General features: G+C 47.2%; 1 protein-coding gene across 1 annotated transcript in view; it reads right to left on the reverse strand.

Annotated features, from left to right (window-relative positions):
* Window positions 1-25153, reverse strand: part of TRRAP (transformation/transcription domain associated protein) — a 98857-nt gene that overhangs the window by 22653 nt on the left and 51051 nt on the right. Inside the window, 18 exon segments of the mRNA XM_081965686.1 lie at window positions 32-293; window positions 1003-1202; window positions 1868-1958; window positions 2792-2956; window positions 3752-3953; window positions 5903-6003; window positions 6587-6852; window positions 7687-7882; window positions 10013-10204; window positions 14884-15019; window positions 15516-15628; window positions 16823-16960; window positions 18379-18666; window positions 20482-20601; window positions 20761-20907; window positions 21873-22052; window positions 22339-22552; window positions 24544-24665. Coding sequence (XP_081821812.1) covers window positions 32-293; window positions 1003-1202; window positions 1868-1958; window positions 2792-2956; window positions 3752-3953; window positions 5903-6003; window positions 6587-6852; window positions 7687-7882; window positions 10013-10204; window positions 14884-15019; window positions 15516-15628; window positions 16823-16960; window positions 18379-18666; window positions 20482-20601; window positions 20761-20907; window positions 21873-22052; window positions 22339-22552; window positions 24544-24665 — 3133 coding nt within the window.

The raw sequence follows: 25153 nt of genomic DNA on the forward strand, positions 1-25153 counted from the left end.
GAATTTCTGGCCCATCTAGAATATATCTCACCTGTTGTGAATTGGCCCTTGAGTTTTTGAAAGACGGGATCCTGAGCTGTGGCCTGAGCCCTCCTGGCTAGCGATTCGGAAGCCGCACTGGAAAACATGGTGGAGACGTTGGAGACGTTCTCCAGGCCCACCCCGAAGGTGCTGACCAGCTTCTTGACGAAATTCAGGGTGTGCGGTGTGATCTTGGCATCGGAAACTGCCCCGCTCTTCTCAAAGGCCACCGAATAGCACTTGGCGAGGCCTTGCTGAAGCTGTCGAAGAACCTAAAAGTGGGACACGTCAGAGACAGAGAGAGAGAGGGAGAGAAAGAGGGAAAGAGACAGAGAGAGAGAGAGAAAGAGAAAGAGGGAGAGAGAAAAAGAGAGAGAGAAAGAGGGAAAGAGAGGAGAAACAGAGAGGGAGACAGAGAAAGAGGGAGACCAAGAAAGAGAGAGAGAGGAGAGAAAGAGTAAAAAAACAGAAGGAGAAAAAGAGAATGGAGAGAAAGAGAGAAGGAGAGAAAGAGGGAAAAAGAAGGAAAGAAAGCGAGTGAGAGGGGAGAGAACGAGGGAAAGACAGAAAGAGAAAAAGAGAAAGGGGAAAAACAGATTAGAGAAATACAGAGAGAGAAAGAGGAAGGAGAGATGAGAAAAAGAGAATGGAGAGAAAGAGAGAGGAGAGAAAGCAAGAGAGAGAGAGAGAAAGGAGAAAAATAGAGGAGAGAAAGAGAGAGAGGGAGAAAAATAATGGAGAGAAGGAGAGAGAAAGAACACAAAGGAGGTCTTGTGAATGGAAAATACACAACAAACCCACAACATAATATTGCAAGAGATCCAAGAAGTACCCACAGGTAGCCAAAAACCCAACACGATCCTGAAAACCTGATGATTTTTGTGTCGTGTTCATCGAAATGTCCTATTTTCGGCAAAAGGGAATTTAAGCCCCCCAACTCCGCAATGTCAGCCCACCGGCTGATTCGCAAGGACGGCCTACCTCCTCGTGCCAGTTTTCTCGGAACCAGACCATCTGATCCACGATCCCTTCCAGAGACGAGAGGAGGGTCGGGTGCAACTCCCGCTGCATGTGCATGATACGGCTGCATCGCCACATCGGGGCCGTTGCTCGGATCGGCCCAGGGTCCGACGCGGAATGAGACTGGCTCCCGACAGAACTCGGCTGCTGCTGACCGGAATCTTTGGTTGGGGGAATGGGAAGGAGAAAGGGTCAGCCCTTCGAAGTAACCAAGTTGGGAAAGCGATACAACAGAGACTTCGGGAAAACTCTGTATTGTTATAGGTTGTAATAACAGAAGGGGGGGGGGGGACATGTCTAGTGCTTTATATATCCAAGTTCAAGGGCTAGCACTGATGAGGTTACCTAGTTTGGTCAAGAAATGTCTGCGAGAAAACCCCCAAGCTCAGAGAGCACCAAGGATCCCACGTTCCTCCTCCTCCTTCTTCCCCTTCTCCTCCCCTTCCTCCTCCTCCTCCTCCTCTAACTCCTCCTCCCACAAACCCCACTCCCTTCTAGCACTGATGATGTTGCCTAGTTTGGTCAAGAAATGTCTGCAAGAAAACAACCATGCTCAGAGAGCACCAAACAGCAGCAAACAAATCAGTGACTGCAGCCGCAATTTTAGAACGGCTAAAATTCCATCCCTCGTTGAAAATATCATTAATGCGGCAATTCAAGGCGGTTCAACGAAGACCATCCAATCCCGTTCTTTAATTAGCAAAGGCGGCTAACGAAGAATCTGCCTCGTCTCTCCAGCCGCGGCCAAGGCACTCCATTTCCCCTGACCTAACAACCATCGCCCCCCCCCCCCCGAGGATGTGGCATGGCGATATTCCCCGCTTACCGCTCTTGTAGCGCTCCCGTTGTTCTATCTTCAAAGTCAAATAGAGAGTCCGGATGGGGAAATAAACCGCTTGAGGGTACACACGTCCAACCTATTGCATGGAAGGAAAAAAGAAGAAGAAGAAGTGTGCGTTAAAATTCAACAGCCGTCTCTGAAGTATGGTGACACGGAGATCTGCCCACCGCTTCACGTCTAGCTTTTTGACTCTGTGAAATCAAGTCATCATCTATATTCTGTATATTCTGAAAAAGACTATAAGACACACCTTTTTGTCTCCTAAAAGGGGGTGAAAATGTCTGTGTGACTTATAAACCAAATATTGCCCAACCCGCCGGCCATTTTTTTTGGCCTCTCAACGCCCCATTTTCATGCCTTTTTTCAGCCTTTTTTGTGGCCCGTTTTTGAGACTTTTTTTCGGCCTGTTTTTGAGGCTCTTTTCAGCCCATTTTTGAGGCTTTTTTGGGGCACCTTTTGTTCGGTTTTCTTCGGCCCGTTTTTGAGGGTTTTTTCGGCCCATTTTTGAGGCTTTTTTCAGCCCGTTTTTGAGGCTTTTTTGGCCCATTTTCTTTTGAAACAAAACAGCCAAAAAAGCGCCTCTAAAACAGGCCATAAACCCCTAAAAATGGGTAGAAAAAAGGCTGGAAAAGGGCTGAAAATACGCCCCAAAAAGGACTGAAAATGCATCGTGCAGAAGCAAAAAACCTTTTTTGTTTGTTTGTTTTCCTCTTCTAAATCGAAGTGTGTCTTATAGTCAGCTGTGTCTTGTAATCCCAAAAATAAATGTCTTGAGTGTGTGTGTGTTTCCAGCGTAACTCTGGAATGCCTCGAGTGAATTTCAACCAAACGTGGTACACAGTCTCTGGATTAAAATACTGTGGGGGTAAGACAATGGTGGCTCCATCTTCACCTCCTCCACCTCCGTACCTGGCTAATGAGGTTCAAGAGGAGTTTTCCTTCAGATCCGACCAAACACGTTAACAGCTGTGGGATCCAAGCCAGCCACTGGATGGGAGGGACGCCAATGCAATATTTATCCACGGCGTCGGCCAACGTATTCTTGTCGTCATCAAAGCTCAGGAGCCAAAGAACCTAGAATCGCAGAAGTAGAAGGGATCTTAGAGGTCTTCTAGTCCAACCCCCTGCTGAAAGTAGGAGACCTTATTATACATCCAGGACAAATGGCTGCCCAATCGTTTCCCAAAAGCCTCCAGGGATGGAGCCCCCCCGCAACTCTGGGACTGAAGCAAATTGCAAAATAAGAAGTAAAAGGTTGCAGTATCGCAGTCTAACTCTGCCCACTGCCAGGAGTTCAATTCTGACCGGCTCAAGGTTGACTCAGCCTTCCGAGGTGGGCAAAATGAAGACCCAGATTGTTGGGGGCAATATGGAGACTCTGTAAACCACTTAGAGAGGGCTGTAAAAGCACTGTGTAGTGGTATATAAGTCTGCTATAGCTTGGGAAGGGAGGGAGGGAGGGAGGGAGGGCATAGTGGCACAGTTATTACAAGCAGTATTTCAGCTTATCTCTACCAACTGCCAAGAGTTCGATCTTGACCGGCTCAAGACTGAGTCAGTCTTCCATCCCGCCGAGGTCGGTAAAATGAGGAACAAGATTGTTGGGGGCAAGAGGCTGACTCTGTAAACTGCTTAGAGAGGGCTGGAAAGCATACTGCAAAGCAGTATGTAAGTCTAATAGCTACTGCTGCGATAGTACAGTGGTTAGAATGCAGTACTGCAGGCTAACTCTGCCAGCTGCCAGCAGTTCGATCCTGAGCGGTTCACGTCAGCCTTCCATCCTTCCGAGATCAGGAAGGATTCTGCCAAGAAAGAAAGTGCCCACATCTCCCCTTCAAGGCCATTTCTTCTCTAAAAGAAAACACTCACCTTTGCTAAATACTTCCTGGATTTGCTTTCGTTCTGGTGCCGGCAGGCGTGGAGGTAGCAAGTCAGCGCGGAGACCCCGAGGTGCAACTGGCGCTCCTTGACAAAGATGTTTTCCAGGTAATCCCCCCACATGGCCCAGGCCTTCACCAACACATCGTGCATCTGGACGGCTGCCGAGAAAGCCTTGTTGGCTTCTTCAGACCTGGCGGGAGATCACGGATGGGAAGTTTATGGGCGGCGCATTAAGCCAACAACATGGAGAAGACAAGGATGGAACTTGGCCAGTTCAAATAGCCGGACAATTGTTGTTGTTTCTTCCCAGGCTTGAAAAATAACAAAACCACACATACAACACTACCACAACCCCAAAAAAATTCCCAAATCCTGCTGCCTCTGACATCAGAAGCCAAGCAGTTTATAGACAGACCTTCACTTACAACCGCAATTAGACTTAGGATAACTTTTATTGCCACTTTGAATGTACACTAATCGGCACGGATTGAAATGAAATTTCGTTGCGCGCAGCTCTCAAAAAGGGTGACCACCTCCAATATACACTACATAAACGGGACAAAATGAATGAATGAATGATGCGTAATAAAGAATAGAATAGAATAGAAAAAAAATTAAGAATAGAATAGAATGGAATAGAATAAAAATGAAGAATGGACTAGAATGGGAAATAGAATAGAATAGGGAATAGAATAGGAATAGAATAGAATAGAAAATAGGAGAGTAGAATAGAATAGAATAAGGAATAGAATAGAATAGAATAGGGAATGGAATGGAAATTAAGAATGGAATAGAATGGGAAATAGAATAGAATAGGGAATAGAATAGAACAGAATAGAAAATAGGAGATTAGAATAGAATAGGGAATAGAATAGAATAGAATAGAATAGAGAATGGAATGGAATAGAAATTAAGAATAGAATAGAATGGGAAATAGAATAGAATAGAATAGGGAATAGAATAGAAAATAGGAGAGTAGAATAGAATAGGGAATAGAATAGAATAGAATAGAGAATGGAATGGAATGGAATGGAATAAAAATTAAGAATAGAATAGAATGGGGAATAGAATAGAAAATAGAATAGAATAGAATAGAATAGAAAAAGGAATGGAATGGAATAGAAATTTAGAATAGAATAGAATAGAAAATAGAATGGAATGGAATGGAGAGGAGAGGAGAGGAGAGAAAGGAATAGGATGGGATGAGATGGGACGGAACGGAACGGAACAGAACAAAATATAGACCAGACCAAATTTATTTGGCCAGGAGTTGATTAGACACACAAGGAATTTGTCTCCCGTGCAGGGAAAAAAAGAAAAAAGGGGACTGAGACTGGGTGAAACACATCACCAAATGCAAAATAGCCCTGTCAAATAGCTTATTAAAGAGCTAATTAGCCTCGGTATTAACTCAGTTCTGTCCTCTTCTTCGTCTGCTCCTTTCCGGCTAATGGCTTTCAAGCGTCCCAGAGACGCTTGCAAAGCCGAACAACTTATTCCCAAATAAGCTGATAAATGACCAGCCATATTTCTCCTTTCAATGGCTAAACCACTGGATTTGTCTTCCAGCTGCTGCGGCTGCTGCTTCCATTTCTGCCTCCTGTCTGGGGTTTTCGATCGTGAATACTTTTGATAACTTTTTGGATAAATCACCCAGTCACATGCCCACCCAGCCACGCCCACCCAGCCAGTCATTAGGCAGATCCTATTAGCCGTCCGCGAGATTTAAAATTATGAATTTAGTGAGGTCCAAAAGGTTGGTGACCCCTGATTTAAAGGGCTGATATTAATTACCCAGAACAGAGGTTAACTTGGCATCTCTTTCGCAAGCCTTTCTTTCAAGGCTGTTCAAGGATAAAGAAGGGAAACAAATTATTCTTCTATCGCATCTCGTTTTAACTTCGGAAACCCAAGTCAAAGGCTAAACGAAGAAGTGGGCAGGACCCCTCCGTCTTCCTGCTGTACTGCCCAGGGTGCAAGTAACTATTATTATGACTACTCACTGCCCACGCTGAAGTTCTCGCTTGGCACTCAGGACCTTGAGAATTAAGAAAAGCAAACCAGCCTCCGAATCCCTGCCTGTTGTTTACACACATTTTCAGAGGTTGTTGCCCGTCACGTTTCAGCCAGCATACTTACTTGTTAATCTGCGCTAAAAACATCCCCTTCAAGGCGTAGAATTCAGCCGTCATTTCCTTGGTAAAATACTTCAAGTTTGTGGACTCAATTACCTCCAAGCCCTGTCGAAAAGATAGGGGGGGGAAATGTCTGGACTAAACGTAATTTCCAATTTCCGCTTAACAGAGGGAGCCCCCTTGTGGAGTACTGTGAAACCGTTAGTGTCGCAACTCCACTGTGCTGTACAGTAGAAGCCGTTTAAAGGCACAACAGGCTGCATCTTAACAGAACACACACCCTGAGGGGTTTTAAAGGGCAGTTGCTAAGTTACCAAAAGGCAACTGTGGGATGAGGATGCAACTGTCGGAACGTTGAAATCGGGAGGACCTTTTAGGGGGGGAGGGTGTCTGTTGTAACTTTGAGTGGTCGCTAAGCGATTGGTCATAAACTGAAGACTAGCTGCATGCAAACCACATACTCATAGCTGCCTGTGGAATTCTGGGATTTGCAGGCCACATAGCTTAAAAGGTGGAGGCTGGGGAATTCTGGGAGTTGAAGTCCACGTCTTAAAGCATGCAGGTTGGGGGATTCTGGGAGTTGCAGGCCACATAGCTTAAAACATGGGGGCTGGGGGATTCTGGGAGTTGCAGACCACGCCTCTGCCAAGGTCGAGAAACCCCTATCTGGAGAACACGGCTGCCGTACCTGCATGCATTCGTTTTTGCCCATCACGCCCGCGAGCTGGAGGTAGCATTTGACTTGCTGTCGAATCTTCTGGAAGCAATCCACAATGGGCACCGTGGGAATGGTGTGAATGCGGCTCAGGATGTCCAAAGCCACGTTGACCAGGCCCTGCTTCCGAGCAATCTTGCCGTATTGGATAATGGCGGAGGCCGAGGCGTGAACGCCCAACATGGCATTGTTCGAACTCGGGTCGTGTTGGGCGCTGTTCTCGTAGGCGCTCACAATGGCTGGGAAAGTGGTAAGAAAGGAGGTTTAGAAACATCGTGACATGAGCATCTTGTCAGGCCTGCAGTCATATTCCTTTTAGGATCTTTGGCTTGCCACATTCTCTCTCTCATTTTACTATGCTGTTTCATTAGTGGGGGGACTGGGAAGGGGAATAGTAAGGAGTAGAATTGTAGAATGTGTTGCTGTCAAAATAAAACATTCCTTTTTAGAAGCCGAAGGTCATTCTTTGTCTCTGCACCTCCGCACCTGACCGGAACTGGATGGGTGGAAATGCCAGCGTGGCTGAAGAAGATTGGGCCATGTGATGGATTTATGGGTGTGGGGGGCAAGATCATGAACTTTCAACTGGATGGGGAAAACCCAGGAAGCTTTCAGATTCGGGTTTCCCACAGACGTGCCAACGTGTCTCTCTTATTAAATTGGAACTTCGAGGAAAGAGGCGCCTTGTACTCTGATTTAATTCTGGATGATATTTGGAGCGCTGACACAGCTACCCCTACTCCTCGACGTACGACCGCAATGGGTACCAGAATTCCTACTGCTAAGCAAGAGATTTATGAGAGCTGTGCTCAATGTAATGAGCGTTTTTGTCCTGGTTGTGAAGCCGTCGTTCAGCAAGTCACACATAGTCATTAAGCAAATCCGGTTTCCCCACCACCAACTTCGTTTGCTGAAGCGAAGTCAGCTGGCAAGACTGCAAATGTGGATCACGCAATTTTGGGGTGCTGACGAGGCCATCAGTGTTTTCCTTCGGCTTCGCAAACGGGCGGAAATTCCGACGGTCTTAAGGAAAAGAATCCCCAGGGGGTCCGCCCAAGGAGAGGGTCTCTCACCTTGATAATGATGCTGCCGCCACATGAAAATGCTGCTCCAGTGAGACAGGTCGTCAGACACGATGGGCAGCCGATTCCTCCAGGTCTTCACCACAGTTTTCATGTCGTGGAGGCTGTTATTCCGCCCGAGGTTGGCCGGTTGCAACCCTGCGTTGATTTGGGCAGCTTCTTGGAGTTCAATGATCTGCTGGGCAGCCTGGGGGAGGGGGAGGAAGTAGGGGAGGAAGAGGAGGAGGAGGAGGAGGAGGAGGAGGAGAAGGAGGAGGAGGAGGAGGAGAGGAGGAAAAGGAAGAGGAAAAGGAGGAGCAGGAGGAGCAGAAGAGGAAGAGAGGGAGGAAGAGAAGGAGGAGAAGGAGAAGGAAGAGGAAGGGGAGGAGGAGGAAGAGAAGGAGGAGGACAAGAAGGAAAAGGAAGAGGAGGAGGAGGAAGGAGGAGGAAAAGGAGAAAGAAAAGGAGGAGAAGCAGAGGAGGAGAAGGAGGAGGAGGAGGAGGAGGAGGAGGAGGAGAAGGAGAAGAGGAGGAAAAGGAAGAGGAAAAGGAGGAGCAGGAGGAGCAGAAGAGGAAGAGAGAGAGGAAGAGAAGGAGGAGAAGGAGAAGGAAGAGGAAGGGGAGGAGGAGGAAGAGAAGGAGGAGGACAAGAAGGAAAAGGAAGAGGAGGAGGAAGAAGGAGGAGGAAAAGGAGAAAGAAAAGGAGGAGAAGCAGAAGAGGAGGAGGAGGAGGAGGAGGAGGAGGAGGAGGAGGAGAAGAAGAAGAAGAAGAAGAAGAAGAAGAAGAAGAAGAAGAAGAAGAAGAAGAAGAAGAAGAAGAAGAAGAAGAAGAAGAAGAAGAAGAATCATCCAACGTATTTATCACCGTACATTCTATATTTTCTATATTCTACATTCTATTTCCTTACTTCATTCACACATTAACAGATTCCAATGCAGCTTGTCCTCGAGTTGCAACTATAACGGACTCAGTCCATCGAGGCTGCAAGCCGAGGAGTAACTTTACTTACTAGGCACAGAAACCAGGGACATTTCCCCAGCCGTTTCACAGAGAGAGACTCTACATAGCCAGTCCCAGCAGACGTAGGAACATGGCTGGAATTCAAATCCCAGAGAGACAGTAAACTGATATAAGCCATTTGCAGACCTCCTTCCAGAAAGATAAGATTTGTGTGAGCTATTCATCAACGAACTCGGGGAACTGTCTCTTGTACCCCAAAAAGTTAGACTTCTGGCACCAGCTCTGGAAATAAAATAAATTAAGCCCAGTGGCCTCCTTCTCCCACTCACCCATAATTGCCACAGTATCAGCTTCCCGCAATAGCTTCACCTTCTTCCTACCCCATTCATCATACAAATTTAATTTTCAAGCAGGTGCTTAATCAACTACTATCTGATCTAGTGGGGGGGGGGGAGTAATTACTGTGGAGTTGCTTTATTGCTGTGTTGCTCACTTGTCATTCACAGCCCACCTAAGCAACCGAATAATGAGATGATGATTGAGGTCATCCTTCCCTCTTAGCCACCATTGGTTGAACCAAAGTTTGTTGAATAAGGTAAAGGTTCCCCTCGCACGGATGTGCTGGTCGTTCCCGACTCTAGGGGGGCGGTGCTCATCTCCGTTTTAAAGCCGAAGAGCCAGCGCTGTCCAAAGACGTCTCCGTGGTCATGTGGCCGGCATGACTAAATGCTGAAGGCGCACGGAACGCTGTTACCTTCCCACCAAAGGTGGTTCCTACTTTTCTACTTGCCTTTTTATGTGCTTACAAAGCTTACAACGTGCTAGGTTGGCAGAAGCTGGGACATGTCATGGGAGCTCACTCCATTGCACGGCACTAAGGATTCGAACCGCCAAACAGCCGACTTTTTCTGATCGGCAAGCTCAGCGTCTTAGCCACTGAGCCACCGTGTAGAATGTGGCCTGCATTCCCAGGAGGGAGAGGCTGCATTCCAGGGAAGTGAGAGACAATGCTGTTTAGATAGTTTGTGTATGAGAAAGAGGGTGAAGACAGCTCCTCCTCAACAGTTCCCAGAGTCTTATGTTTTATGGAGCAAGTAGTCTGCTTTAGTTTGGCAAGGTTCTGTCTATAGGTGAAGAACAATAAAGCAGGGCTGTCAAACTCGCAGCCCGCTGGCCGGATGCATGAAGCGCTGGCCACACCCACACCTGGTTTAGCAAAAGGGGGGGAAAGTCCCGATACATCACGTGACTCTGCCGTGACAACGCGAGTTAGACACCGCTGCAATAAAGGAAGCTACTTAGAAGTACCTTAGCGTGTGTCTCTTGGGTTTTAGAGTTCAAGAGACTTGAGCACCTCCAGAGGTCAACCGGTCTTACCTGAAGGAGTGGGGTGTGGACGTGAGAAACCACCTGTGGAAGCCTTCGCCACTCTCGGATGGCCAAGCCGCTGGCCATTTCCACCAGGCGCTCGATGAAATTCAGCTGCTGTTCATCAGGGTGGCAAATGGCCAAATATCCCCGATACATGTTGACTTTCCATGCCATCTCTTTGGGGCAACTGAGCTCCACCTTGGAGCAAACAAAGAGCACAGAGAAGATGTCAGGAACGAGGGGAATTCCTCCAGTGGTGAAATTCATTTTTTTTTACTACTTCTGTGGGCATGGCTTGGTGGGCGTGTCAGGGGAAGGATACTGCAAAATCTCCAATCCCTCCCCACTCCAGGGGAAGGATACTGCAAGATCTCCATTCCCTCCCCACTGCAGGGGAAGAATACTGCAAAATCTCCAATCCCTCCTTCTCTAGAACCAGTCAGAACCTGCTGGATTTCACCCCTGGATCCCCCCCCTCCTGCAAGAAAAAACAATGGATGATTTTAGATATGAGATGAAATCGCGACCTACATTAATTGCATCAAAGGTTCTTGGTTTTTTTTCCTTTCCCTTTCATTCAATTAAGTCTAATTGTTTAACAGCTCAGGAAAATTACTCAAAACGGGGCCCTTCGGTTGTGAAAGAGCTAAGGAAATCAATTTTGATATGTTTTCCGGTAGTCCTCGATTTAAGACCACAACTGGGACCAGAATTTCTGATGCTAAGCAAGGCAGTTGTTAAGTGACTCATTTTCCATTTTATGGGGGTTTTTTGTTGTTGTTTTCTGCTACGGTGATGGCAAAAAAAAAAAAAAAAAAAAGCCAAGTCCATGGGGAAGCTGGACTCACTTAACAACTGGGTGACTCATTCATTCTCTGCGGTGTTTCACTTCACAACGGTGGCCAGGAAGGTCGTAAAACGGGGGGGGGGGGACAGCTCACTGAACCAATGTCTCAAAAATTCGGGGCTTGGTTGCGGTCATTAAGTCGAGACTCTCTGGACATTAAACGACCTCCCAGGGAAAGTCCACCAAGGCAAACCAGCAGCGTGAAGATAATTACTGCTTTGCAAAATTACATTTATGGAATTTCTTCTTTTTTTTTTTAAGAGGGAAAAAAAAGGAAATAAGAAGAAAATCAAGAGCAGCTCAATTTATACCCTTAGGGTTTTTTTTGGGGGGGGGGGGGAACGGGAGTTTCACCCTCCCCTCATTAGTAAAATCTTCATGATCGAACATCTCTCATTCTCCCCAAGCCCATTGAGAGAAAGTCCAAAATCCCGGTGGGCTGTCTCATCCTTTTAGCTCGCCAGCCTACTACGCGAGGAGGAGCTGTCACAAATGATCTATTCACTCGGCTGCAAATTCAAGGCCTCTTAGCCTACCCAGCAATTTATTCTTTACCGCACAGCTGCAGTCGAGGTACACACAGACAAACGCACACCAAATCTCGGCCGCCCAGATACACTCGTTATACAATTATCTTCGGAGGTGTGCAAAGGGAATGGAATAGAATAGACGAGAAAAGAAAAGTATAGAAAAGAAATAGGAAGGGTAGGGTAGGGTAGGGTAGAATAGAATAGAATAGAGTAGAGTAGAGTAGAGTAGAATAGAATAAATAGAATAGAATAAATAGAATAGAATAAATAGAATAGAATAGAATAAGGAAGGGGAGGGGAGGATAGAATAGAATAGAATAAGGAAGGGGAGGGGAGGATAGAATAGAATAGAATAGAAATAGGAAGGGTAGGGTAGGGTAGAATAGAATAAGGAAGGGTAGGGTAGGGTAGGGTAGGGTAGGGTAGAATAGAATAGAATAAAATAAGGAAGGGGAGGGGAGGATAGAATAGAATAAGGAAGGGGAGGGAAGGGAAGGGGAGGGTAGGATAGGATAGAAATAGGAAGGGAAGGGTAGGGAAGGGTAGGGTAGAATAGAATAGAATAAGGAAGAGTAGGGTAGGATAGGATAGAAATAGGAAGGGAAGGGTAGGGAAGGGTAGGGTAGAATAAGGAAGGGTAGGGTAGGGTAGGGTAGGGTAGGGTAGAATAGAATAGAATAAAATAAGGAAGGGGAGGGGAGGGGAGGATAGAATAGAATAAGGAAGGGGAGGGAAGGGAAGGGGAGGGTAGGATAGGATAGAAATAGGAAGGGAAGGGTAGGGAAGGGTAGGGTAGAATAGAATAGAATAAGGAAGAGTAGGGTAGGATAGGATAGAAATAGGAAGGGAAGGGTAGGGAAGGGTAGGGTAGAATAGAATAGAATAAGGAAGAGTAGGGTAGGATAGGATAGAAATAGGAAGGGAAGGGTAGGGTAGAATAGAATAGAATAAGGAAGAGTAGGGTAGGATAGGATAGAAATAGGAAGGGAAGGGTAGGGAAGGGTAGGGTAGAATAGAATAGAATAAGGAAGAGTAGGGTAGGATAGGATAGAAATAGGAAGGGAAGGGTAGGGAAGGGTAGGGTAGAATAGAATAGAATAAGGAAGAGTAGGGTAGGATAGGATAGAAATAGGAAGGGTAGGGTAGGGTAGGGAAGAGTAGGGTAGAATAGAATAAGGAAGGGTAGGGTAGGATAGGATAGGATAGAATAACAGGGGCATCACTATCACACACACATATATATATATAATTTAGTGCCTCTAATGCCGCATCCATTTAACTCAGTGGTTCTCAACCCGTGGGTCGACCTTTGGGGGTCAAACGACCCTTTCACAGGGGTCGCCTAAGACCATCGGGAAACACATATTTTCGATGGTCTTAGGAACCGAGACACCAATTTTCTACCTACCCTACCCTACCCTACCCTTCCTTATTCTATTTATGGTTGGGGGTCACCACAACATGAGGCACTGTATTAAAGAGTGGCGGCATGGGGAAGGTTGAGACCCACTGATTTAACTGAAGTATCATTTCGCTTAAGGACGGTTCCGCTGGGTTCTTGGCAGACTACCTTGGATAAACCCCCGCTAAGGACCTACTTAAAATACACACTTGAGCAAGCTATACAAAGAGGCTTCTTCTTGTTTTGCTTTTTTAAAGCACCATTATCTTTGAAGTTCTCCAATATCTCAGCAGGTTTCGGGAAGAGAAGCCGTGTTTTGAAAACCAGCCTTTCTCTCTAGCGCTTACTTATCTCAAATTTCACCGAAACAGTTTGCCTGCAGAGAAAGGAATAAGCACATTCCTTTCAAGTGTGGAGGTGACTTAGCAGAGTGATGGCGAACCTTTTTCGTCACCGTGTGCCAACCTGCGTGCCCAAAGAGAAATATCTTCCTTCCTTCCTTCCTTCCTTCCTTCCTTCCTTCCTTCCTTCCTTCCTTCCTTCCTTCCTTCCTTCCTTCCTTCCTTGGCTATAGCAGACTTACATACCGCTTCACAGTGCTTTCACAGCCCTCTCTAAGCGCTTAGAAAGGGCTGTGAGTCACTGTGAAGCAGTATATAAATCTAAATGCTACTGCTACCTTCCTTCCTTCCTTCCTTCCTTCCTTCCTTCCTTCCTTCCTTCCTTCCTTCCTAGGCTATAGCAGACTTATATAACTGCTTCACAGTGCTTTTACAGCCCTCTCTAAGCGATTTACAGAATCAGCCTCTTGCCCCCAACCATCTGGGTCCTCATTTTACCCACCTCGGAAGGACGGAAGGCTGAGTCAACCTTGAGCCAGTCAGGATCGAACTCCTGGCAGTAGGCAGAGTTAGACTGCAACGCTGCATTCTAACCACTGGCAGGGGGAAGGAAGGAAGGTAGTAATAGCACTTAGACTTATATACCGCTTCATAGTGCTTTTACAGCCCTCTCTAAGCAGTTTACAGAGTCAGCCTCTTGCCCCTAACAGTCTGGGTCCTCATTTTACCCACCTCGGAAGGATGGAAGGCTGAATCCAACCTTGAGCTTGGTGAGATTCGAACTGCCAAATTGCAGGCAGCCGGCAGTCAGCAGAAGTAGCCTGCAGTACTGCACTGCACCACCGTGCCTCGGGATTGTTGCAACACGCTAAAATCTTCCCAGATAAAATCTTCCCGTGCATCAAATTGATTTCTGGTCCTTTTTGGGTTGCCAATCTTCGCCACCACTCACGGCCATACCGCAGGGCACGGCGATGTGAAATAAAACCGGGGCCGGCTGATCCCTAATGCACTTTTCCTTTGAAATCATGCCATCCAAACTGAAATACATCTCAATTAGCGCCAGCAGGATTATAAGTGCCTCTGCTTCCAGAGCTGGCATTAAGCAAGCAAACAACACAAAGAGAGATAGAAAGGAAAATGAAAGGAAGATAAAAATAGAGCATTCTAGTATTTGAGAGGGGGCCACAAAGAGGAGAGGGGGCAACCTATTTTCCAAGGCACCTGAAGGCAGGATAAGAAACAACGGATGGAAACTCATCAAGGAGAGAAGCAACCTGGAACTAAGGAGGAACTTTCTATCAGGGAGGACAATTCACCAGTGGAACAGCTGGCCTCTTGACATCACGGGTGCTTCATCACTGGAGGTTTTTAAGAAGAGACTGGACAACCATTTGTCTGAAAGGGCGTAGGGTTTCCTGCCTGAGCAGGGGGTTGGACCAGAAGACTTCCGAGGTTCCTTCCGGCTCCATTCTAATTCTCAGACAATTTGGCAATTTCCCCATTGTGCCCATTTAAAAGCCAAAGGAGCACCAGTACGGAGCAGGGGTGAAATCCAGCAGGTTCTGGAGAACTGGTAGTGGAAATTTTGAGTAGTTCAGAGAACCGGGAAAATGCCAACTCTGTCTGGCCCCAGGGTGGGGTGGGAATGGAGATTTTGCAGTATATTCAAGCCACTCCCGAGATTCCATCGCCTTAGAATCTTCCCTTCTGCCAGATCAACGGGGCCAGAGCCTTTGGTCCCGTTCGCAGCTCACCTGTACCAGAGCTTCCTTCATGGCTGTCCAGTTGGAAACACGCCAGGCGCACTCCAGAACCAGGTAGGGGTTGATGTGACCCTTGGACTGGCCGTATTCCGTGAGAGCTTCCCACTGATTCAACTCCTTGGAACACCTGGGAACGAGAAAAGCAACATCAATCCCGTTTCCTAGTCCAAGAGGAACGGGTGGGGTTGAAAAAGTTTAGCAACCGGATGCTGGGGGGGGGGGGCTAAGCAGGGTGTGGCCTCCTCAGCCTCCTCACGGCAAGGGGGGGGTGTTGTTTTCACCCTCCTCAAACCCTGGAGGCTTTCCCCGAGCCTCTAGGAGGGCGAAAACTCCTTCTGAAGACTTTTAGAACTCCCGGTAGGCCAAAAAGGAATTTGCTTCCTATTTTTCCTCTTGTATTTTTTACCTGCTTTCGAATTGCTAGGTTGGCAAAAGCTGAGACAAGGAAGGGGAGCTCACTCCATTACGCGGCGCTAGGGATTCGAACCGCTGAACTGCCGACCTTTCTGATCGGCAAGCTCAGTGTCTTAGCTACTGAGCCGCCCTCAAACATTCATAATAACATCCTCAAAAAAAAAAAAAGAAAAAAAAAAGAGAGCAGCAATCAGGTTCCACCAACTTACCGAATCCAATGGTCTTCCCAGAGTTGATATTCAGGGAAAATAGCAGGCGAAGCGTTGTTTCGTTCGTGTTCCTTCTTCGCTTTTTCCATGGCTTTTTCGTAGGTTTCCTGGGCCTTGAAAGGAAAGCATTTAGACACCAGTGAGGCAGAGGAACAGCTGGAGCCTGTTCCCAGTCCCCACTGGTTTTTGGAGCAGAGTGTTGTGACCTGCCAGTGGCCAGCACAGCTGGCAACAGATTCAGACAGTGAGGAGGTTGGGGAGGAACCTGGGCCAGTCCTGGAGTCTGGGGAAGGCTCTGATGAGGGCTCTGTGTCGGAGGCAGAGAGGGGGCCAGAGCCGTCTGACAGTTATCAGCTGCCTTCAGACATCAGTGAGGCAGAAGAACAGCTGGAGCCTGTTCCCAGTGTGCGCATGCGCAGAGTTGCCAGATGAAGGGAGCAGCTAAAGAAGAGGGGTCGACTTGGGAGTAAGGCCACAGGTGGACGATGAATGGCCCCTCCCAGAGGAAATAAAAGAGGAGCGAAAGGGGAGTGGAGTTTGCAGGAGACAATTAGTTCTCTTAATTGGTTTGTGACTCCGGGACTCCTTGCCAAGTTTTGCAGAGATCGGCCTGGCAACTCTCCAAGCCAGATAAGGTCGGTGACTGTAAATCCTCCTTGGAAAGAGTTTGTTGGATGTCAATGAGAGAAATTCAGTCCATTAATAAAAGGGGTATTTGTCATAACAAGGAGTTTGCTTCATGCTCTTGGGCATCCTAGCTCAGAACAGTTTCTTTAGGAAGGATTTCGGCTAGAAAAGGCTACTTCCAGCCTCGAATGCATCTACCGCTGAGCACCTCAAATTTGTGAAGAAGTCCTTAATTTAAATTTTCAGGGCTTGGATTTATCCTGGCTTGCCAGAGGCCCTTGGCTAAGGTCACCAACAGCCTCCACTGTTCATCAATAAAGGAAACACATCACCTGTTTCTGATGACAAAGAAATGACAACCTTAAGCTGACTTTTATAGTCTTGTCTTTCGTACATGGGAGGCAGTGTGAAATTCAATTTCTTTTTACTACTGGTTCTGTGGGCGTGGTGTGGCTTGGTGGGCGTGGCTTGGTGGGCGTGGCAGGGGAAGGATACTGCAAAAATTCCTACCCCACTCTGGGGCCATACGGAGTTGGCATTTGCCGGTTCTCCAGACTACTCAAAATTTTCCACTACCAGTTCTGCAGAACTGGTCAGAACCTGCTGGATTTCACCCCTGGTGGGAGGGGATTTTACACACATACACGCACACACACACACACACACACACACACACACACCTGCTCGAAGAAGCCGTGCTGTTCGTAGGCAATCGCGGTGGCTGTCTCTGGAAACTTGCACCGTTTCTGCCACAATCCGGCCCACATGTCCTCTTCTTGTAGCAAGCAATACAATTCGGCCAGCGAGTCGAGGATTTCCTGGGAGGGAGAGAGAAAAAAGATCAATAAGGATTACTTGATAATTAAGTTGGTAGAACCATCGAGATATCCTTCCCTCCCCCCTTCCTTTCCTCCCTCCCTCTCTCCCTTCCTTCCTCTTCAAAATCAATTTCCTTTTTCTATTCTCACTTCCTTTTCAAAGTTTTCTTCCCTTCCTTAATTCCCTCTCCCCAATTCCCTTCCTCTTTAAAATTGCCCTTCCTTCCTTCCCCCTTCCTTCCTTCCTTCCCTAATTCCCCTCCTCTTAAAATTGCCCTTCCTTCCTTCCTTCCTTCCCTTCCTTCCTTCTCCCTAATTCCCTTCCTCTTTAAAATTGCCCTTCCTCCCTTCCCCTTCCTCCTTCCTTCCTTCCTTCCTTCCTTCCCTCTCCCTAATTCCCTTCCTCTTTAAAATTGCCGTTCCTCCTTCCTTCCTTCCTTCCTTCCTTCCTTCCTTCCTTCCTTCCTTCCTTCCTTCCTTCCCTACGGTCCTTACAAAGATCAAACATCCAGACATAAGGGCGTGGCAGCATTAAGGCATTTATTTATTTATCCAGATCTATCGGTCACTCCAACTGCAAATGACTTTGAAGGGGCATGCAGGCGGCCCTCACTGAGTGACTGCCTCCTACTCCCACCATTATGCCGGGGACGCAAAAGTTACCTTTGTGAGCCTTAAGGGCTCTGGTTCTAAACACTGCCTAGCTCCACTGACTTCACATCTGTCCTCTACCCAGGTTTACTCCCCTTGTGTTCTGACCTAGGCTTCCCCAAACCATGAAGCAGCAAAAACCTCGTCACAACAAAAACCTCTTTTTATTAAGTTATGGTGAATTCCTCTCATTCACATCCAGCAAAGTCTTTCGAGGGAGGATTTACAGTCACAGATATTCTCTGGCTTGGAGAGCTGCAAAACTTGGCAAGGAGTCTCGGAGAGTCACGAACCAATTTAGTGAACTAATGGTCTCCTGCAAACTCCACTCCCCTGTCGCCCCTCTTTTATTCCTCTGGGAGGGGCAATTCATCGTCCACCTGTGGCCTTACTCCCAAGTCAACCCCTGTTTTTTAGCTGTTCCCTTCGTCTGGCAGCTCTGCGCATGCGCACACTGGGAACAGGCTCCAGCTGTTCCTCTGCCTCACTGATGTCTGACTCTGAAGGCAGCTGATAACTGGCATACGGCCCTGGCCCCCTCTCTGCCTCCGACACAGAGCCCTCATCAGAGCCTCCCCCAGACTCCAGGACTGGCCCAGGTTCCTCCCCAACCTCCTCACTGTCAGGTTCCTCCCCAACCTCCTCACTGCTGCCAGCTCCGCTGGGGGGCCACAACACCTTGCTGGATCATTCTTTGCCCAGGCACAGATGCCCAGCGCCTTCCAGCACAGATATCCCAAATGGGGTGGGGCAGGGGGGGGGGCTACCTGTTGGGGCAGAGTGATGCTCTCCTGCTCATAAAACTCCGCCGTCTGTTTGGGTTTGATCTGCAGGCTGAGCCCCTTTTCGAAGGCCTGGTGTTCCAGCATGAGGGTGGAGCGGAACCAGAGGTTGTGGGTCTTCCCCAGGTATTTCAGCACGCAGGGCCTGATGGGGGTGGGGGGCACACACTGGGACATGGCTTCCACGAAGCAGTTCAAGGCGCTTGGCTGGCAGTCACGCTGCATCTGGTGGCTTCCGCTGCACAAGAACGGGCTGATTTCTCCAGCAAGAGCCTAAAAAAAGGAGGGGGGAGGGAACCGGTCATTATTCCGAGGGCAAAGTTGGCATCCCAAGCAGTAATTACCGTATTTTTCGGAGTATAAGACGCACCTTTTTCCCTCAAAAAAGAGGCTGAAAATCTGGGTGCGTCTTATACATGGAATACAGCATTTGTTTGCCTCCCGAAACCCTGCCCCCTTCACCAAAATGGCAGAGCCTTTAGGAGGCTTCCAGAGTGCTCCTGGGGGCTGGGGAGGGCAGAAATGAGTGAAAAACAGGCCGTTTTTTCCTCAATTTTGCCCTCCCAGCCCCCAGGAGCAAGCCCTCCATAAGTCTATCAATGCCTTTTGACAAAAAACGGGCCCGTTTTTGCAAAAAACGGGCTGTTTTTTGCTCGTTTTGGGGGGCCCACCTCCCCAGGAGCACTCTGCAAGCCCCCTAAAGGCTATTCATGCCTTTGGGGGGGGGAAACGGGCCCGTTTTTTCAAAAAATGGGCCGTTTTGGGGAGGTTTGCAGAGTGCAAAAGCTTTTTTTTTTTTAAATTTGCCTCTTCAAAACCTTGGTGCGTCTTATACTCGGAAAAATATGGTATGCTTTCAACGGGGAGGTTTTGCGCTTTTGGGATTAGAGAGACAAGCCTTGTTGAGCAGGGTCTCCTATAAGATTCAGAAGGCAGCTCTGGCCATTTAAAGCCATGAATGAAACATTTCGGTTTCCCTCTCAGCCGCCTGTGTCAAATCGTTTGGATCCAGCAACCGATCAAACGTGATCAATCAAGGACATTTTCTCTGCCGGACCCCAACTGGTTAGGTAGAACTGGCGGCGTCCACGTCAGATCGATCAGCCAATAAGCCCATGAACATGTTGTTCCTTTCACGCAAATCTAAGCATCTGAGGCTACAATCCTTTCCTGGTTTTGGAGAAGGGCTTTTTTTTTTTTTGCAAATTATAACTCGGAGAGGAAGGTAGAGGGAGAAGGAGAAAGAGAAGGAGAGGAAGGTAGAGGAGAGGAAGAGATGGGAGGAAAGGCAGAGGGCGAAGGAGAAAGAGAAGGAGAGGAAGATAGAGGAGAGGAAGAGATGGGAGGAAAGGCAGAGGGAGAAGGAGAAACAGAAGGAGAGGAAGATAGAGGAGAGGAAGAGATGGGAGGAAAGGCAGAGGGAGAAGGAGAAAGAGAAGGAGAGGAAGATAGAGGAGAGGAAGAGATGGGAGGAAAGGCAGAGGGAGAAGGAGAAAGAGAAGGAGAGGAAGAGATGGGAGGAAAGGCAGAGGGAGAAGGAGAGCGAAAAGAAGAGGAAAGGACGGAGGGAGAGGGAGGGAGGGACGGATAGAAGAAGGGTGATGATGAGAACTATCTTGAATGCATTTGGGTCAATATTAAAGGTTGGGGGGGGGGGGGAAATGGCATTGCCATAGGTCTATACTACAGGCCACCTAACCAAGCAGAGGAAGTAGATGAACTTTTTGCTAGTCAGCTAACTAAGGTATGTAGGAAGCGCACCACAATAGTAGTGGGGGATTTTAACTACCCTGACATCAACTTGGAAACAAACTCTGCACCAAGTGGAAGCTCCAATAGGTTCCTAACCAACCTAGCAGACAACTAGGGAGGGAGGGAGGGAATGAGGGAGGGAGGGAGGGAGAGAGAGAGGGAGGAAGGAAGAAAGGAAGGAAGGAAGGAAGGAAGGAAGGAAGAAAAAGGAAGGAAGGAAGGAAGAAAGAAAGAAAAAGGAAGGAAGGAAGGAAGACAGACAGACAGACAGACAGACAGACCCAAAATATTTCACCAGTTTTTCATCACCACTTTGTTTTTCAAAACGACACTTACATGCTGCTGTCTGTCTGAAAGGATTTTCCACAATCTGGAAAACAGCTGGATCCAAGTTTTTTCAGCCAAAGGGGTGGAAATGTGACAAAGCTGAACGAAGGCCCCTAGCAGAGCTCCCGTCTGGAACAAAACTGCTGGTTAGGCATTCTCAAGGATGAATAATTAGACATCCTAATGAATGACCTGCAACGCAACCTCTCTCCCACCCAAAGGGGTTTTAGTCGCGCGCATGTACAGCAGGATAGGCTCCGATGCTCTAAAGGGCCCCACGGAATTCACCTTCACTTCGCGCAAAGAGTCCAGGAATTTGTCATGCCGGTTGGTTAACATGTGCAACTGGTTGCCAATGTCCTTTTCGGAGAGCTCTTTGGTTTTCGGGGTGCTCGTCTGATCGCCGGGAGCCAGCTCGATGTCTATCTCGACATCCTGTTGATAAAGGGGAGAAGCTGCAACTAAAAACGTTCAGGTATCCCCATAAATGCCTCTACTTAAGCAATGTACAGGGATACAGGAAAGCCTCGAGTTACGACGGTGATAAAGCCTGCCCATTGTGGTCATAACGCGGGACGGTCGATTTGATGGCCTTTTTAAGGGACTGCTAGCAGGAGTGGGCTGCTCTGGCTTCGCCCAGGTTCGAAGATGCTGTGCAGTTCGGTGAACCGCCAAATCCCACTCCTAGTTGACCCCGCCTGCCCCTCCCCTCCTAGGAGTCTTCACGCAGCCCATCTTGAATGCAGGTAAGTGCGGGGCCCACCCGGAGGCTCGGGGAGGGCGAAAAATAGGACCGTGAAGCGAACTCGTTGCAAAAAAAAACCCTTTTATTAATTGACTGTGAATTCTTCCCATTCACATCCAGCAAAGTGTTTCGAGGGAGGATTTACAGTCACAGACCTTCTCTGGCTTGGAGAGCTGCCAGGCTGAGATCTGTAAAACCTGGCAAGGAGTCTCGGAGAGTCACAAACCAAGTAAGGGAACTAATTGTCTCCTGCAAACTCCACTCCCCTTTCGCTCCTCTTTTATTCCCATGGGAGGGGCCATTCATCCTCCACTGTGGCCTTCCTCCCAAGTCAACCCCTGTTCTTTAGTTGTTCCCTTCATCTGGCAACTCTGCGCATGCTCACACTGGGAACAGGCTCCAGCTGTTCTTCTGCCTCACTGATGTCTGACTCTGAAGGCAGCTGATAACTGGCATACGGCCCTGCCCCCCTCTCTGCCTCCGACACAGAGTCCTCATCAGAGCCTTCCCCAGACTCCAGGACTGCCCCATCTTCCTCCCCAACCTCCTCACTGTCTGAATCTGCTGCCAGCTCTGCTGGCCATTGACAGGCCACCACAGTAACATTGGAGACAGGGGGGGGGGGGGGGGGGGGAGAAATGAAATAAAACTTTACCTCTTCTTTGGATTCATTGTTTTCTCGCTCATGAGGTTCCTGTTTGATGTGGGTCACCATAGCGAACGCGGCCCGGTCGTGACTATCCGCCAAGTTGATGACATTGGTGATGGAGGGAAGTGTGGCTCCTTGACAGCTGGTCCCGATGGTCGTGTTTCTTTCGCAAACTGCCAGCAGGAGCTGGAAAGGATTTTTAAAAAGGGAGGAGGATGTAGAGACACAACCCGTACACATGCTTAACCGCTTTAGACCAGGGGTTCCGAAACCTGGTCCATTAATTAATTGACTTATTTATTTTTATTTGTCAACAAGTACAAGGAAACTGCTACTGTGTGACCTCTGGACCTTTGTTTATTAAACCAAACAATTCCTGCAACCATCCTTGGTGTGTTTCCCCCCTGATCATCTTCTTGTCTCTCCTGCTTCCGGAGGAGACACAGAAAACCCATCCTCTTTGTATCCTCACCTCGATGCACTGCTTGATCCAGAAATGGTTCCCCATGGCTTCCCAGTTTTGAGAACAGGTGATGTACAATAGCCTCTCGTAGACTCGCCGCTTCATGGAGCTGTCGAAGACCTCAAAAAACTTGGCCCTGATGAGCGGCTGGGTGCATCGCAGGCCGGAGAGAAAGGCCGGCTCGAGTTTGGCGGTCAGCTCGCTCCCCAAAAGGTTCTCATCCCTAGGAAGAAACAAAGGAAGGAGGAACTTAAGTTGCTCCTGATGGTTTGTTTGTTTTGCAGTTGTCTCAGAAGCTACTGGGTTGAAAGCAGGGGTGAAAGGCCCTGAAGTCTGCTACGGGTTTGCTTTGGCTGTACATACGCTCCAAATGTCTGCAAAGGTACCGTATTTTTCGGAGTATAAGAGCCCTTCCCCGCCCCCAGGAGCACCCTATAAGCTTCCTAAAGGCTATCCATGCCCGATCTTTTAACAAAAAAGGGGCTGTTTTCCCAAAAAACGGACCGTTTATTTGCTCATTTCCCCCCCCCCTCCCAACACCCAGGAGCACTCTGCAAGCCTCCTAAAGGCTATTCATGCCATTTTTTGGGGGAGAAACGGGCCAGTTTTTGCAAAAAAACGAGCCACTTTTGGGAGGTTTGCAGAGTGCAAAAGCTTTTTTTTTTTTTTTAATTTGCCTCTTCAAAACTTTGGTGAGTCTTATACTCCGGTGTCTTATACTCCAAAAAATAAGGTAAGTAAAACAGTAAGGGGGGGGGGGGGACAGCTCTGCCGCGTGAGTTAGATTTGCCAGAAAGCAGGATTTTCTGCTTTCTAAGGAATAGAAATCACGCGGCACAGATTATTGACCACAGCCTAAGGTCAGAAGGTTTGGGTTTTTTTTTTTACTAATTTTAAGCATTTTTTTTTTTTTTACTACCAGTTCGGTTTCATTGATATTGAAACACGTTGACTTAAAACCTGTCCTTGTTGGGTATCTTATCAGGGAAATATAGTAAAGAAAATGTATATTTGATTATTCATGTCCTAACTGCGGCTAGAATTCTATTTGCACAAAATTAGAAAAGCTGAAGAAATCCCTAAAGATGAAAACGTGGTGAAGAAAATATTAAGATTGTGCAGAAATGAGTAGATTAAGACTAGCAATTAAAGGAAAGGAAGAATCGGATTAATTATAATATAAGGGGGTTATTTTATCATTGGTTAGAAAATGAATATGGATAAAAATATATAAAGTTAACTAATTTCAGAAGAGAAATGTTATAACGGGAGATACGTTAAGTTGTAACGTTAAAATAAGAACAGATGTAGATAAAGAATTTGGTGGCAAGCTACAACTGTTGCAAAAACTATTTGTAATTTTCTTTCTTTAAAAAAAATCATTATTTTGTTTATACAAACTTCCCATCTTTGCAACACATTACATATCTTTTGTGATTCTTTTATCTGTACAAATAAGTCTTTTATAACTTTATACATATCTGCATTGATATTATTTCAATGTATAACAACCTTTATTACCTTTGAGTTATTTTATATCCATTTCTTATTATTTATTTGCTCTTCCTTTCTTTTTTGCATTCCTGTTTTTCCCCCCTTTCCTCTAGCCCAGGGGTGTCCAAACTTGGGAACTTTAAGACTTGTGGACTTCAGCTGGCTGGGGAATTCTGGGAGTTGAAGTCCACAAGTCTTAAAGTTCCCAAGTTTGGACACCCCTGCTCTAGCCAATTGTACCATGAATCCCATAGGGAGTAATATTCAGATTATTCTTTCTCTTTTAATTCTTTCGTGAGCTTATCCATCTCTGCACACTGCATTTTTTTCCCTACAATTTGTAATTTTCTATTACACACACAAAAAATGCGTACTCAGACGACACACCGATGAATGATGAAATGTTTGTTTTTAAATAAAAAATAAATAAAAAACATTTTTTTAAAAATGAAATCAAGTTTGACACCCCTGATCTACAGGATCGGGGGGGGGGGATCGAATTTCCTTTCGAAGAACCAACAAGAGATCGACATTTAAGGTTTGAGCGGCATGAAGAAGAGCTAAAACCTTGGGGAGCTGAAAATTGATCATCCCCCCCCCCCTTGCCGCAAACCGTCTTCCCGATCCCTCGGCTTTTGACTTCAAAAGATGAATGATGCCTTCTTAAGGTCACCCATGGCACAAATTATGAGCTGGGTTTGATTAATTGCTGTAATTTACCTATAGACGTAGTTAACAAGGTCTAAGAACTGAGCGTTTAACTCAAGGTCCTCGGGAAAACGTTTTTCAATGTAGGTCATCATTTTTACCAGCAGAATGGACTTCTCGCGCAGCGTTGGAATCTGTGTAGGGAAAAAGAAAAAGGGAGGAAAAAAAATATGTTCATTTCCCCCACCCCCACCCCGTTTCGATCACTTTTAACAATCGTTAAGACATCGGTCATAAGTCAAGGACTACCTATATCAATGCTGGCTTTCTTGGCTAAGGGGGGGGACTAGAACTCACTATTTCTGGTGATTTGCCCAAAGTCACCCAGTTGGCTTTCTTGGCTAAGGTGAAACTAGGACTCACAGTGTCCTGGTGATTAGCCTAAAGTCACCCAGCTGGCTTTCATGCCTGTTAAGGTGGGACTAGAACTCCCCATCTCCTGGTGATTGGCCTAAAATCACCCAGCTGGCTTTCATGCCTAAGGCAGGACTAGAACTCACCGTCCTCCTGGTGATTTTGCCCAAAGTCACTCAGTTGGCTTTCTTGGCTAAAGTGGGACTAAAACTCATCGTCCCCAGCTTTCTAGCCTGGTCCCTTAACCACAAGACCAAATCCAAGTCTA

This window comes from Natrix helvetica (genome assembly GCF_964273705.1).
Source record: "Natrix helvetica genome assembly, chromosome: 13".
NCBI classification, from domain to species: domain Eukaryota; kingdom Metazoa; phylum Chordata; class Lepidosauria; order Squamata; family Natricidae; genus Natrix; species Natrix helvetica.